Below are 14,460 nucleotides of genomic sequence, written 5' to 3'. Positions count from 1 at the left end.
CATATTTCCTAAACAGTGACAGCCTACTCAGACAGAGTAGAAGATCAACTTCATAATAATCTTTGTAAAAGACACAGAATTATTGTTTAGCTTAAACATGTGGCAATAAATATCTTAATAGGAGATATTTGACATTCATGACAAACATTTGCCGAGAAGAAAATGCATTTTCTTCTTGGAGGCAAAGTATTCTGCCATATTAAAAGACAAAAGCTTGTCAGTATCAGTCACATGGTGATCTGTTAGGACTCTTCCTGATTGAATGTCAATAACAATAAAAGGAAGACAGTAGTAAAACTTACTCAAAATGAGTCATAAGTAATTGTATAATATAATTATACAATCAATCATTTGTAATCACTGACCTAAAACAGATCATATATAGACAATCACACAGACTAAAAGTGTCATTAATCTGTCCTCACAGAACAAGATCAACAAATCAAAGGAAAAACACCATTAATGCTCATTATTTCTGTGCTTCACCTGTAGGTTATACAGAAATAATAAAGTTTTTCTTCAAAAATACATGAAAACTGAAATTCAGTCAATGCCAGCCCTTCTGCACACAGAAGTTTTAATAAGTAAACATACCCTGGATAAAGGGTAAATGTGTTGTTTCACAGAAACACTGGACCATATGGTCACAGAAAGTCCAATCATCTGTCCAGTCTGTAGGTGTCTACCACGGCCTCCAGGGGGCGCTGCTGACTGGACTCTTGTCTTTGGTGATGCTGGTCTGGACTGTGGATCTCTGGAGACAGAAGTCCTCCTCTTTCATATCAGATGAAGACTGCATCTTGTTGAAGTGGTTCTTCAGTCTTCTCTGGGACTGGGTCTGCACCTCCTCCTTGGACAGGAAGTTCACCACCTCTTGGGAACATTTGGAGTAGCCCTTATCAGCTGTTGCAGTTTGATTCTGCTGCTGCTGCTGCAGTCGTCTCAGAAAACACACTGTCATCTCCAGGATGTCTGCTTTCTCCATCTTGGAGTCTGGCTGCTGTTGGAGGAACTCTGGACCCAGGAGAGACTTGAGCTGCTCGATGCTGCTGTTGATTCGCTCTCTGCGGAGCTTCTCAACCAGAGGCTTTCTCAGCTGTAGACACAAGAAAAATGTCATGAATAAACTCATCCTGGAAATGAATATACAAACACACACAGAAGAGGAAATGCTCCAAATGTCCATGCAGTGAAATCTTGCATTTACCTTGTGTGTCAGAGTCAGATGCTCCTCAGAGTTGGTCATTGCTGCAGTGATTGTCGGTGCCATGGTTGGATGTGTGTGCTGTGGAGGTCTGTGTAGAGACAATCTGATCTGTGCTGGCTTCATCCCTCCTATTTATAGTCCCACATCTCCATATGAATGTGTGGGTCTCGGTCTGGATGGAGTTTCTCACAGTTCTCAGCCAATCAGAGAGCTTTGTGGGACATTCAAAGCAGCAGCATGCTGAATGCTGCTCCTGCCTTTGGGAACTATGGGTAAGTCTCAGGGGAGCAGGTGGATGACAGGGGGGTGATGGAGAGAGACTCTGTGTGAATGTGGGAAAGTGGTGACCCTGGGGCGAGCGCTGATCTGCTGCCTGATGCTGGGATCAATGAATGAGCACACGCTTATTATCACATCACACACGTGGAGGAACGACATTGATCTAAACATTAGCTTAGATCAATATTTTCACTCTGGTCAGTATAGTTATTACAAGGCCTACTCATCCCCTTTTAGGAGGATTTCCATCATGGCAAGAGTAAAATATGGGCAAATACAGGGATCATTCAGATATCTGTTGTGCTTCTTTGCAACTATGAATAGTGTATATTATAATAAAGCATAACAGTTATTCAATTATTATTAATTCCAGCAATGCTGTTTGTCAAAATATTATATATAAGATATTTGCTTTGGAAATGCAACTTTCATTCATTCATTCATTCATTCATTTTATTCACATACACTGTAAAAAAAAAATTGTAATTTAACAGAATTTTCACTGTTTATTTTACAGATTTTTCCTGCATTTTTAAGATACAGGAAAATATCAATGAAATGACAAAAACAGACTGTGATTTTTCATGTCAAGTGTAAAATGACACAAAAAATTTCTAACTGTGAATAACCATAAAATTTCCATTTAAATTTTTTTTTTTTCTTTTTTCACAGAAAAATACAATTTGAAATACATTTGCAAATGTATCACAATTTCACAAATATTTCTTTTCTATTTATGAGATTAAACTGTAAATAATTTTCAGTGAGACTCAGTTGTCCAATCCACTGATAAAAACTGTATTTGGACAGTTTATCAGTGCTTATACATGTTATACATTCACAAAAATACATTCATTCAACTTTTTTTTTTGTGAAACCTCAAGATATTTATAAGATATTCATCAATTAACAAACAAGTCTTGTTAAACTTACAGAACAAATACTTCTTTTACAGTTAATTGTCAGTAATTTTATCTTGTTTTATTATTATTATTTTTTTAACAGTATTAAACTTTAAATTAACAGTTTAATCTCATAAATAGAAAAGAAATATTTGTGAAATTATGATATATTTGCAAATGTATTTTAACTGTATTTTTCTGTGAAAAAAGAAAAAGTTTCTTTTAAAAAATGGAAATTTTCTGGTTATTCACAATTGCTGTTTTTTTCGTGTTATTTTACATTTGACATGTAAAATCACAGACTATTTTTGTCATTTCATTGATATTTTCCTGTATCTTAAAAATGCAGGAAAAATCTGTAAAATAAACAGTGAAAATTCTGTTAAATTACAGATTTTTGCCTCCTAAATCTCTTTTTAAAAACATGTACTTTAGCTTTTTTTTTTTTTTTTAAACTTTAGCTAAAGGTTGATAAAAAATGTCAAAACCATGCACAGAAATACTTCCCTGAGATTGTTATAAAGTTATCAAGTGTAAAATATGCGTATTCCAACTATTAACTCTGACAAAGCTGTAAACGTATCTCAGTTCTCATTTATATTCAATGGCTTTAACTTCAACAAATCTGTCTACTTTTAAGGGTTTGTTATCTTTAGTTCTTTTTCAGGTGCTGAGGTACATAAAACCAGCGCTGGGACGAGTTCAGACACGACGTCCAGCTACAGCAGATGTGTCCTCTGTCTTGCGGCTGTTCTTCAGTGTGAGTAAAAAGTTCCTCTCACTTTCCCACACTGAGTCCTGAATGCTGTGGTCAGTCCTCTACAAAAGGAGCCTGAATGGGGCTTTTGTGACAGATGTCTGCCGTGTGCTGTAACTGAGATGGAGCCTGACGTCACCCACCATCTGGAGGGACACAACACCCTGGGCTGGCTTTTGGCTTTTATTTATATTAAATTAAACATTAAACAAACATGTTAAAAGATGAGTAATGAAGGTATTCTCCTGAACGGTTTGTCTTAGTTGCATGGAAACTGATCATATTATTCCATATGTTTTGCTTACTTGATTTCTTGATATACTTTTATGAATTTTGATGAATCAATTAATTTTCTTGAAGTGTGCCAACTCCCCCTGGAGAATAGTCAGGTGCTGGTGGGGTTGAGGATGCTAATCACGCTGAACTGTGACTCTGTTCTCCAGAGCTTTCCCACACTCTGTCTATCGACAGCTCCCGCTCAACAATAGGCACGTGCCTTGTTAAATGCTAATTCATCCCGACACAAGCAGCTCCAGCCGTCCTCCCACAGCAAAATCCATTAGAAAGCTGTTTATGAACAAACAAAATTTACAGAATAGAGCACAGGTGTCAAATATGCGGCCCGGGGGCCAAAACCGGCCCACCAAAGGGTCCAATCTGGCCCCTGGGATGAATTTGTGAAAAACAAAAATTACACTGAAGATATTAACCCTTTCATGCATGAATTATAAGAATCTTAATGAAGATTTTCTACCTGAGTATTTTTATTCCTCTATAGGCATGAAAAAAACAATGCGATTGACAATTTTTTATGAACCTATTTTTCATGGAGTTACAAAAATATCGCCTCAGCTGGATCTCAAGCATTTAATTTAAAAAAAAAAAAAACATGCATTTACTAGCAAACTGTGTGAAAACTATGACATAAAAACGTTTTTTATGTGTTTTCTCACATTTTAATATACCATAATACTAGTTATTAGTCAGATAGTATGAAAAAAAAAACGTTATTGTAAAAAAAATAAAGTTAATTACAGTCTAATAACAATTAGCATTTGATTTACACTCAAATATGTTAGCGCAGATCAGATTTATCAAGAACAGCAAAGTTACAGTAATGGTGTGAATGTCAGCGTATGAATGATGCACCTCACTGCAAAAATCTAAAGCTTACCAAGTGTATTTTTTCTTCATTTCTAGTCCAAATATCTCATCACACTTAAAATCAGACATAATCACCTAAAGAGTAACTTTTCAGTGAGATATAAGAACTGATTTTTAGACAATAGATCTTGAAAATGTTATTTCAAGAACTCTTACCAAGATCATTTTCACTTGTTCCATTGGCAGATTTTTTTTTGTTTGAATTAAGCAAAATAATCTTGAATTAAGTAAAAAAAAAAAAATCTGCCAGTGGAACAAGTGAAACAGATTTGAACTGCTGTCCACTGTAGTGACCACTACGCACGAAAGGGTTAATAATCGAGCATGTTAAAATCATTTTAAGTCAATTCAATCTACAGTGGATCAGACAAGTAAAATATTATCATGATGACCTATAAATAATGAAAAATGCAAATTTTCCTCTTTGTTTTAGAATAAAAAAAGTAGAATTAGAAAAAAAGTTACATTTACAGACTATCCTTTTACAAAAAAATATGAATAACCTGAACAAATATGAACAATCTGAAACGTCTTAAGAGAAGTACATAGAATTTTAACAATATTCTGCCTGTTACTAAATCTTTAAGTTGTGATGCACATGTATAAATGATCAGCTTAGGTGTAATATTGTTAACATTGCACTTTTTTTCTTAAGAATTTTCACGTTGTTCATATTTGTTCATGTTATGTTCAAGTACAGTTCGTAGGTTTAACGTTTTCATAATGGAATTTTACTTTTTTCACTCAACAACAGAGAGAAAACTTTGGAGTTGACACTATTTCTAAGTTCTTATCCTATTATTCATATCATTTTACTGGTCCGGCCCACTTTAGATCATATCAGACTGTATGTGGCCCCTGAACTGAAATGAGTTTGACAGCCCTGGAATATAAAGATATAGAAGAAGTGAATGGGCAACTCTGAAATACATGCCTTACATAACGTTAATAAACATCTTGTGGGGTAATTATCTGCACATTTCAACATTTTAACCCATAACGACCCAAACAGCCACCTGTGACACAAACCATCTACTGATCATCAGATATGACCCATTTGGATGTTCAGAGGCTCTGTAGTTACCATGGAAACACACTGATTCACCAGTAAAACCCATGGAGTTTGATAAATTTGTTTTTATGTTCAGTCAATTATAAATTTTGTGGAAAAAGTCACTTTTTCCTTAAGTTTTTCTGATTTGATCTAATAACCTTTGACTTTACGCTCAGATTTTATAAACATCTACATCAGGGGTGTCAAACTCATTTTAGTTCAGGGGCCACATACAGCCTAATATGATATAAAGTGGGCCAGACCAGCAAAATAATATAAATAATCAGATAAGAACTTATAAATAATATCAACTCCAAAGTTTTTTTCTCTGCTTTTGAGTGAAAAAAAGTCAAATTCCATAATGAAAATGTATACATCTACGAACCGTACTTGAACATAACATGAACAAATATGAACCTGAAATTTCTTAAGAAAAATAACTGCAATTTTAACAATATTACGCCTTAGTTTATCATTTATACATATGCATCACAACGTACAGATCACAGTGGATCTACAAATACACAAAACATTTAGTAACAGGCAGAATATTGGTACAATTCCACATACTTCTCTTAGGAAATTTTAGGTTATTCACATTTTTGCAAAAGGCTAGTCTGTAAATGTAAACACTTTTGTGTAATTTTACTTTTTTACACAACAACAAGAAGAAAAAAATGTAGTTTTCATTATTTATAGATTATTATGATAGTATTTTACTGCTCTGACCCACTTGAGATTGAACTGACCTAAAGTAATTCTAACATCCTTGATTGTTAATATCTTCAGTGTAATTTCTGCATTTCACAAATTCATCCCAGGGGCCGGATTGGACCCTTAGGCGGGCCGGTTTTGGTCCCCGGGCCGCGTGTTTGACACCTGTGATCTACATGATCAGTAAATTAACCCTTTCATGCGTAGTGGTCATTACAGTGGACAGTTCTTCTCCAGCTGTTCTCTTACATATTCATGGGTTTTGTTGTTTTAGTTTCATATCAGCCAACACAGTGGACGCTCATGCATCATCCCATACACTGACATTCCTGTAAGTTTCCTCTCTTTTAACTAAATCAATTACTAATTGTTATTAGACTGTAATTAACAGAGTTTGTTTTTTTTTCAACAAAAAAGTTTTTTTTTTTCTTTTGCATATTATCTGAGTGAGTAATAACTAGTATTATAGTATGTTCAAATGTGAGAAAACATCAGATTAGCAGTATTAACCTCCTGAGACCCAGGAAAGTGACATTTTTTTGCTTTTTTCCATTAAACAATTGTCTTGATTGGAAGCTACATAATACAACAGGTTTTTTTTCCTTTTGTTTTTTTTTTTTTCCCCAAGACATTTTTAAAAAAAATTATTTTTATTTATTTATTTTTTTTCAATGGGATGTCCTTTACAATGGACAGCATTTTTTAAGTAAGACTGTCAAACTTTTGTCCCCTACAGAGGACAAAAATGTATTGCTGGGTCTCAGGAGGTCAAAAATGCTTTTAGTTAATAGTTTTCACACAGTATGTCAGTAAATACATGTTTCGGAGCTTCAAAAATTAAACAAACGGTGTCCAGCTGAGTGGACGTTTTTGTAACTCCACGAAAAATAGGTTCATAAGAAAAAAAAAAAAAGAAAAAAAGAAAAAAAAAAAGAAAAATCAATTACATTGTTTTTTTTCATGCCTAAAGAAGAATAAAAAACTCAGGAAAAAAAAAAAATCTTGATTAAGGATCTCATAATTCATACATGAAAGGGTTAACTATAGGAAAATATCTGACTTTCTCTGAAAATTGCAAAATGCAGAGGATAATATTTTAACCCATAAAGACCCAAACAGCCTTCAGCGACACAAACCTACTGCTGATGTAAACTGTTAAATACCTGTTGATCCACTAATCCTATCAATACATGTAAATAATTGGTGTAAAATATGGTTTGTCATCTTTTCATGGTCATCAGATATGACTCATTTGGACATTCAGAGGCTCTGTAGTTACCATGGAAACACCGTCATCTTCTACAACATTGATTCACCAGTAAAACCCATGGAGTTGGACCAATAACAGTGGATGGACACACTGGGTTTATGTTCAGTTAAGGATAGATTTTGCTTTAAAAGTAACGTTTTCTACTACTAAAATGGAAAGATAAGCAACCTTTAACATTGAAATCTTGGTTTCTGGATCTTTTACATCATTTAACATTGGAAAAAATCAGATATTCTATAAGAGGATGTGCCAATAAGTTTTTTAGTACCTGGCAACCTGTTCTGAATCACATAAAAGAGGTAGATCCCTCACTTATTCTACAGCAGTCTTATTAATACAAGTCTGTGACTAATATCTGTGTTCCTTATTTATTTATTTATTTATTATTATTATTATTATTATTATTATTATTATTATTATTATTATTATTATTATTATTATTATTATTATTATTATTGTCAATTATCTTTTTTTTTTTTTTTTTTTTTTAGTGCAACAGGGTGGGTATGTTCATGGGTTAGGGTTAAAAAACAAAACAACAATGCCTGTATTATGTTTTTCTGTGACTGGATATGTGATAAAAGCACTTTCAACAAAAAAAAGTAACGTTTTCTTCAGTTTTCTCTGTTTTTTATTAAATAACTCAATTTTAATCTGAGTTTTTATGAACATCTACATGATCAGTGAATTAAATACAAGAAAATACCAGGTTTTCAAAAAAAAAATGCAAAAAACAGAAGATAATATTGCAATGAATGGTGATAAATCACTCTAGAAAGGTTAAATATAAAGAAAAAATCATCTGGGGACTATCACAAAAGTAGCACTGGGTCTTTATGGGTTAAATCTACATTATCTACAGCTGAAACAGACTTTATGTAACTTCAGAACAAATTCATTACTGTTTTTGACAAGTGCATCTAAATTTGTTGAATGTACTTATGGATATGTAGATTGTTTGGTGCAATGTTGTTTTTTATTCATTAGAAACACATAGGAAGGACATGCTATGATGTAAAAAACAAAAACAAAACAAAAAAACAAAACAAAAAAACCTCCCAAAAACCTCAGTATAGGAGTTTACAGGGTATCTCTGACAGAGCATTATAGAAAAATTTGTTTGCCTGTCATTCATAACTGCACATGTAATAAAAAACGGATTAAACAATGTGTAAAATATTGTTAACCTTGGTTTATTTCCTTAACCCTTTCATGCATAGTGGTCACTACAGTGGACAGCTATTCTACATCTGTTCTCTTGTGTATTCATGGGTTTTGTTGTTTTGATATGAGTTAACGCAGTGGACGCTCATGCACCATCCCACAATAATACACTAACATTCACACCAGTACTGTAACTTTGCTGTTCTTAATAAACCTGATCTGCAGTGACATGTTTGAGTGTGAATCAATTGCTAATAAAAATTGGGAGTATGATAAAATGTGAGAAAACATCAGATTAGCTGCATTATAAATGTTTTGATTTGATAGTTTTCACGTAGTAGATCACTTTCTGATATTGCATTCTTTGCTTCAAAAATTAAACACATGGTGTCCAGCGGAGTGAACATTTTTGGAAGTCCACGAAAAAATATGAAGGTACATTTGTTTCTTTATTGCTTTAACCAAAAAACAAAAAAACAAAAAAAAAAAATTCAATTAAAACAAAAATCACTTCAATATAAAAAAAACCAAACCTTACTCAATCAAAGAAAATCAATCAAATGCAATTTTTTGGATCTTAAATATACATATTTTTTGCATTCATTTTATTTTGTTACTTTTAATTATATTTGTGATTATTTTATTGAATATTTTACCAGTTTAATCACCCAAATTGCTTTATTTGACTTTGTTTTCTAGTAGTGGAATGAACCACAGTACATTTACTATGCTACGAGTACAAACCAAAAACAAATATTTTCAATCAAAAAAAAAAAAAAAAAATTCACTTCAATCAAAAAAACAAAAACAAAAAACAAAAGAAAAAAAAAAACTAAAACAAACAAACAAAAAAACATTTTCAATGAAAGACAAAAGTGTTCAAATGCAATTTTTTTTAAAATATTTTTTTTATGCATTCAACACTTTTTTTTATCTTTGATTGAGAAGGTTTTTTTTATGGCAAATTTTTTTTGGATTGAAAATATTTTTTTATGGTTAGAGCGCAGGTGTCAAACAATCCGGCCCGTGGGATGAATTTATGAAACGCAAAAATTACACTCAAATTATTAATGATCAATGATGTTAAAATCATTTTAGGTCAATTCAATCTAAAGTGGGTCAGACCAGTAAAAACTGTCATAATAACCTGTAAATAAAGAAAACCACAAATTTCTCTCTTTGTTTTAGTGTAAAAAAGGTAAAATTACACAAATATTTACATTTACAGACTAACATTTTACAAAAAAATGTGAGCAATCTGAAATGTCTTAAGAGAAGTATTTGGAATCATACCAATATTCTGCCTGTTACTGAATGTTTCGTGTATTTGTGGATCCACTGTGATCTGTAAGCTGTGATATACATGTGTAAATGATAAACTACGGCGTAATATTGTTAAAATTGCACTTATTTTTCTTAAGAATTTTCAGGTTGTTCATATTTGTTCATGTTATGTTCGAGTACAGTTTGTCGATGTAAACATTTTCATTACGGAATTTGACTTTTTTCCCTCAAAAATGTAAGAAAAAACTTTGGAGTTGATATTATTTATCAGTTCTTATCCAATTATTTATATTATTTGACTGGTCCGGCCCACTTTATGTCATATTAGTCTGTACGTGGCCCCTGAACTAGAATGAGTTTGACGCCCCTGGATTAGAGCAATAAAGAAACAAATCTACATTCATAAAAAAATTGGTTCAATAAAAAATTAATCCACATTGTTTTTTCATGCCTAACGGGGAATAAAAACACTCAGGAATAAAATCTTGACAAAGGTTCTCATAATTTATGCATGAAAGGGTTAAAATGAAGCTCCAAATATTTCCAAAGTAATGAGTCACGTACTAGCTAAAAGCTGAGAAGCGTATTTGACGTGTCCTGTTCCTCCAGAGACGTCCCTCCTTTCCTCCAGGGCAGATGTCTGGCTCTTTTGTCCCACACGGTCTTTCTCTCTCTCTCTGTGAGTGAGTTTTCCCTGGTTTCCCACACTCTGTCCTTTTATTGGAGGAACAATAGAAGTGTGTCTTATTGCACATCACATTAGTTACAGTGTGTGACCTTGTCGTTTTGGAGAGGAAACAGTAGCCCTAAAATCTTGAGCGCAAAGTAACACTGAAGGTTTACTGCCATAAACTGTCGGTTTTGTTCTGGTGGGTTTTAAAAGCATGATTAATGGAGATCCAATACACAAAGAAGACTGCTTTTGGCACCGTTGTTGTTGTTGTTGTTGTTTGTTTGTTGCTGAAAAAAAAAAAAAAAAAAGTCACAGTGAGCACTAAAATAAAAATAAGTAGCTGGCCCATTGAAATGCAAAAAACTATCCCATTATCTAAAATGATTTTTAAAATTATCTATTCAATCATCCATTTAATATGCTGTTTATAGGTACACTGCATAAACTCAAATGAAAATTGAGAGTAGAGTTGAAAGAAAGGAAATTTTAAGTCATCAGTCTGTGCTTTTTCTGTTTTGTGATTCAGATTATCAAGTCCTCAGACAGTTTATTACACTTCTGTTTTATTATAAAGTACCAGAATCTGAAATAAACTTCAAATTCAATTAGAGCTGCAACCGATTAATCGACTAGGTGCTTGAAGTCAATGCAAAAAGTCCCTATTCGATTAATCGACTCGAATTGACTGAAGGGAGATATTCTACACTGGTCTACAAGGAAAATGCTTCCAGAATAAAAGTCATGAAATTTTACCACATGAGAGTCACTGATAAAGAAAAATCAAGTCAAAAATGCTGGTTGGCTGAACTTTCCAAGATACAGCCTTGGGTCAAAATGTGAAATTCAAGAATTAACGAGAGAATGGGTTTGACTCCAAAGGAATATTTGTCTCAGAGCTACAAGATCTACTTCAAAACACTGTCTGCACATTAGAATACATTCACTTTACAGGTTCTATTTAGTGGAAGATTTATAAAACTATTATAGAAATGTACATAAACCAATATATATGTGTAATAACACTTAATCATATACCTTGAAAACATCAGCAAACCGGCACTTTTATCATTTATTTTCTAATTAATCTTATTAAAATATGTAGCATTTAGCACATTTAATGTCTGAAGCAAATCATTTCTAAAAAATTGTAGACCAGTGCTATTGCAGTTTTCCTGAATTGAAACTTCTTTGTGCGTCACAATAAGCGTCCGTGTGAAACACAACAGTGGAACCAATGTTTAACAACAGAGAAATGAAGGAAACAAGGCTTTGATTCAGGAGAATTGCGGTTGAATGATTTTTTTGGATCACTTTGAGTCAATTAATCGGTTGCAGCTCTAAATTCAATACGCCAACAAAGTTACAAGAAACAAAGAAATGATTGTCAAAGATCAAAAATTCAGTTAATTTGTTTTTATTGAAGGTGTAAAAACCCCCACTGGAGGCTAACAGAGGTGATGACGCATCACAACAGACACTTGGGACACTTCTCCAAGACACATTGTTCTCCAACAGAGTAGAGGACATAATACAGTCTAACATAGACAGTTTGTTCACAACACTTTGTTCACATCCAAAGTTTCCTTATGAATAAAAAATGTTTGATCTTAAAACAGATCCATCAGTAGTTATCACATTGTGATAATAGTGTAATGCCTCAAGAAGCTTTTCCTTCCATTTAAGTCTTTGAAAAATTCAAAACCTTTAGACACAAGAAGAGGGAGCATCCACTATGGACATATTTCTCTACAACTGAGATACTTCTAAACCACATTTGTCAAACATGCAGCCCGGGGGCCAAATCCGGCCCGCCAAAGGGTCCAGTCCGACCCTTGGGATGAATTTGTGAAATGCAAAAATTACACTGAAGATATGAACAATTCTTTTAGTTCAGGTTCCACATTCAGACCAATTCAATCTCAAGTGGGTCAGACCAGTAAAATACCATCATAATAACATATAAAGAATGACAACTCCAAATGTTTCTCTTAAATATAAAATGTAAATATTTTCATGTATTTACATTAAAACGAAGTATAATTTTGCAAAAAATGTGAATAACCTGAAATGTCTTAAGAGAAGCAAGTACAATTTCACCAATATTCTGCCTGTTACTCAGTGTTTTGCGTGTTTGTAGATCCACTGTGATCTGTACGTTATAATGTACATGTGGAAATGATAAACTGAGGCAGAATATTGTTAAAATTACACTTATTTTTTCAGTTTTGTTCATGTTATTCACATCTTTTGAAAGGATAGTTTGTAGATGTAAACCTTTTCATAATGTAATTTAACTTTTTTTGCTCTAAAACATCGAGAAAAGTTTGGAGTTGACATTATTTATATATTATTATGTTAGTATTTTACTGGTTATGTTATTATTTTACTGGTTTCAGATCAAATTTAGCTGAATCTGACCCATGAAATAAAATGAGTTTGACACCCCTGTTCTAAACTAAAAAACAGAATAAAATAAAATAAAATAAAACAATAAAAAAACAAGTCATACTTAGAAACTACGTATATTCTATACTCTAACCATATTGATCACCAATAGTAACCAAACCACAAATGCTCATTTAGTAAAATGAGAAGGAAACTGTTTAGTTTCAGCACTTTCATGGAAATCACATTTTCATGTTTGAATGTCAAACGTTTACAGTCTGTTCTAAAAGTTGTGAATGGAACTACTGATCCTTCGTCTTCTCCAGTCTGCTGGTGTCTACCACGGCCTCCAGAGGGCGCTGCTGACTGCACTCTTCTCTGTCTTGAAGCTGGTCTGGTCACAGAGGTCAGACCCTCTCAAGCTGTACTCAGATGAAACCTGGAGCTTGTTGAAGTGGTTCTTCAGTCTTCTCTGGGACTGGGTCTGCACCTCCTCCTTGGACAGGAAGTTCACCACCTTCTGGGCGCATCTAGAGTAGCCCTGATCAACAGCTGCTGAGTCCACAACGTGATTCTGCTGCTGCTGCTGCAGTCGTCTCAGAAAACACACTGTCATCTCCAGGATGTCTGCTTTCTCCATCTTGGAGTCTGGCTGCTGTTGGAGGAACTCTGGACCCAGGAGAGACTTGAGCTGCTCGATGCTGCTGTTGATTCGCTCTCTGCGGAGCTTCTCAACCAGAGGCTTTCTCAGCTGTAGACACAAGAAAAATGTCATGAATAAACTCATCCTGGAAATGAATATACAAACACACACAGAAGAGGAAATGCTCCAAATGTCCATGCAGTGAAATCTTGCATTTACCTTGTGTGTCAGAGTCAGATGCTCCTCAGAGTTGGTCATTGCTGCAGTGATTGTCGGTGCCATGGTTGGATGTGTGTGCTGTGGAGGTCTGTGTAGAGACAATCTGATCTGTGCTGGCTTCATCCCTCCTATTTATAGTCCCACATCTCCATATGAATGTGTGGGTCTTGGTCTGGATGGATTTTCTCACACTCTTAACCAATCATAGAGCTTGGTAAGACAATAAGGCATGTGGAGCAACAACTCATTGAATCCTGGTTGTTGTTTTTTTTGCCTTGGGGACAATGGTTGGATCTCTGGGGAACAGGTGGACAGAAAGGAGGGTAATGGACACAGACTTACCGAGCTCTGGATGAATCTGGGAAAGTGGTGACCCTGGAGAGACAACAGATCTGCTGCCTGATGATGGGGTCAGTGACACTGACTGAGCTAATTATCCTGCATTAGACTATTCATTCATTTTTATTTTATTTTATTTTATTTTTTTTATTTTTCCTTCTCTCTGAGCCTTTTGGATGAGTGGGTAGATGGGGTTTGATGTTTGTGTGTTGTTCTGCCTTGGACTATTTCATATGTCTTAAGTCTTAAAAAAAAAGTGATCGCATAACACTGGGTTACAAAAAAATGTTTTTTGCAAGTTGTCTAGGTTTTTTCAACTGAATTAGGACCATTTTGCACCGCTAAATCCAAAAATGACATCTGTTTTTTTCAATCAGGTCATGTTTTTTTGCTAATTTGATTTTGA

At 33.9% G+C, this 14,460-nt stretch overlaps 1 protein-coding gene across 3 annotated transcripts; it reads right to left on the bottom strand.

Moving 5' to 3' along the window:
• Nucleotides 1-647: 647 nt before the first annotated feature.
• LOC115418898 (transcription factor HES-5-like) lies at nucleotides 648-13,868 on the bottom strand. Of its 3 annotated transcripts, none has more exons than XM_030133433.1 (3): nucleotides 13,716-13,868; nucleotides 13,293-13,604; nucleotides 648-793 (listed from the first exon to the last, which is right to left on the bottom strand). In XM_030133433.1, exons 1-3 carry the CDS (start codon nucleotides 13,836-13,838, stop codon nucleotides 683-685), a joined length of 546 nt encoding a protein of 181 aa, XP_029989293.1. In that variant the 5' UTR covers nucleotides 13,839-13,868; the 3' UTR covers nucleotides 648-682. The 3 variants fall into 3 exon arrangements, with proteins under 3 accessions (XP_029989293.1, XP_029989292.1, XP_029989295.1); XM_030133432.1 differs by having other exon boundaries at nucleotides 649-844; nucleotides 13,344-13,604; XM_030133435.1 differs by lacking the exons at nucleotides 13,293-13,604; nucleotides 13,716-13,868 and adding an exon at nucleotides 1,208-1,345 and having other exon boundaries at nucleotides 649-1,096.
• Nucleotides 13,869-14,460: the final 592 nt, after the last annotated feature.

Source organism: Sphaeramia orbicularis, chromosome 5 (assembly GCF_902148855.1).
Source record: "Sphaeramia orbicularis chromosome 5, fSphaOr1.1, whole genome shotgun sequence".
NCBI lineage: Eukaryota > Metazoa > Chordata > Actinopteri > Kurtiformes > Apogonidae > Sphaeramia > Sphaeramia orbicularis.
The sequence above is the reverse complement of the archived record's forward strand: the minus strand, read 5'-3'. Positions and strand labels throughout refer to the sequence as shown.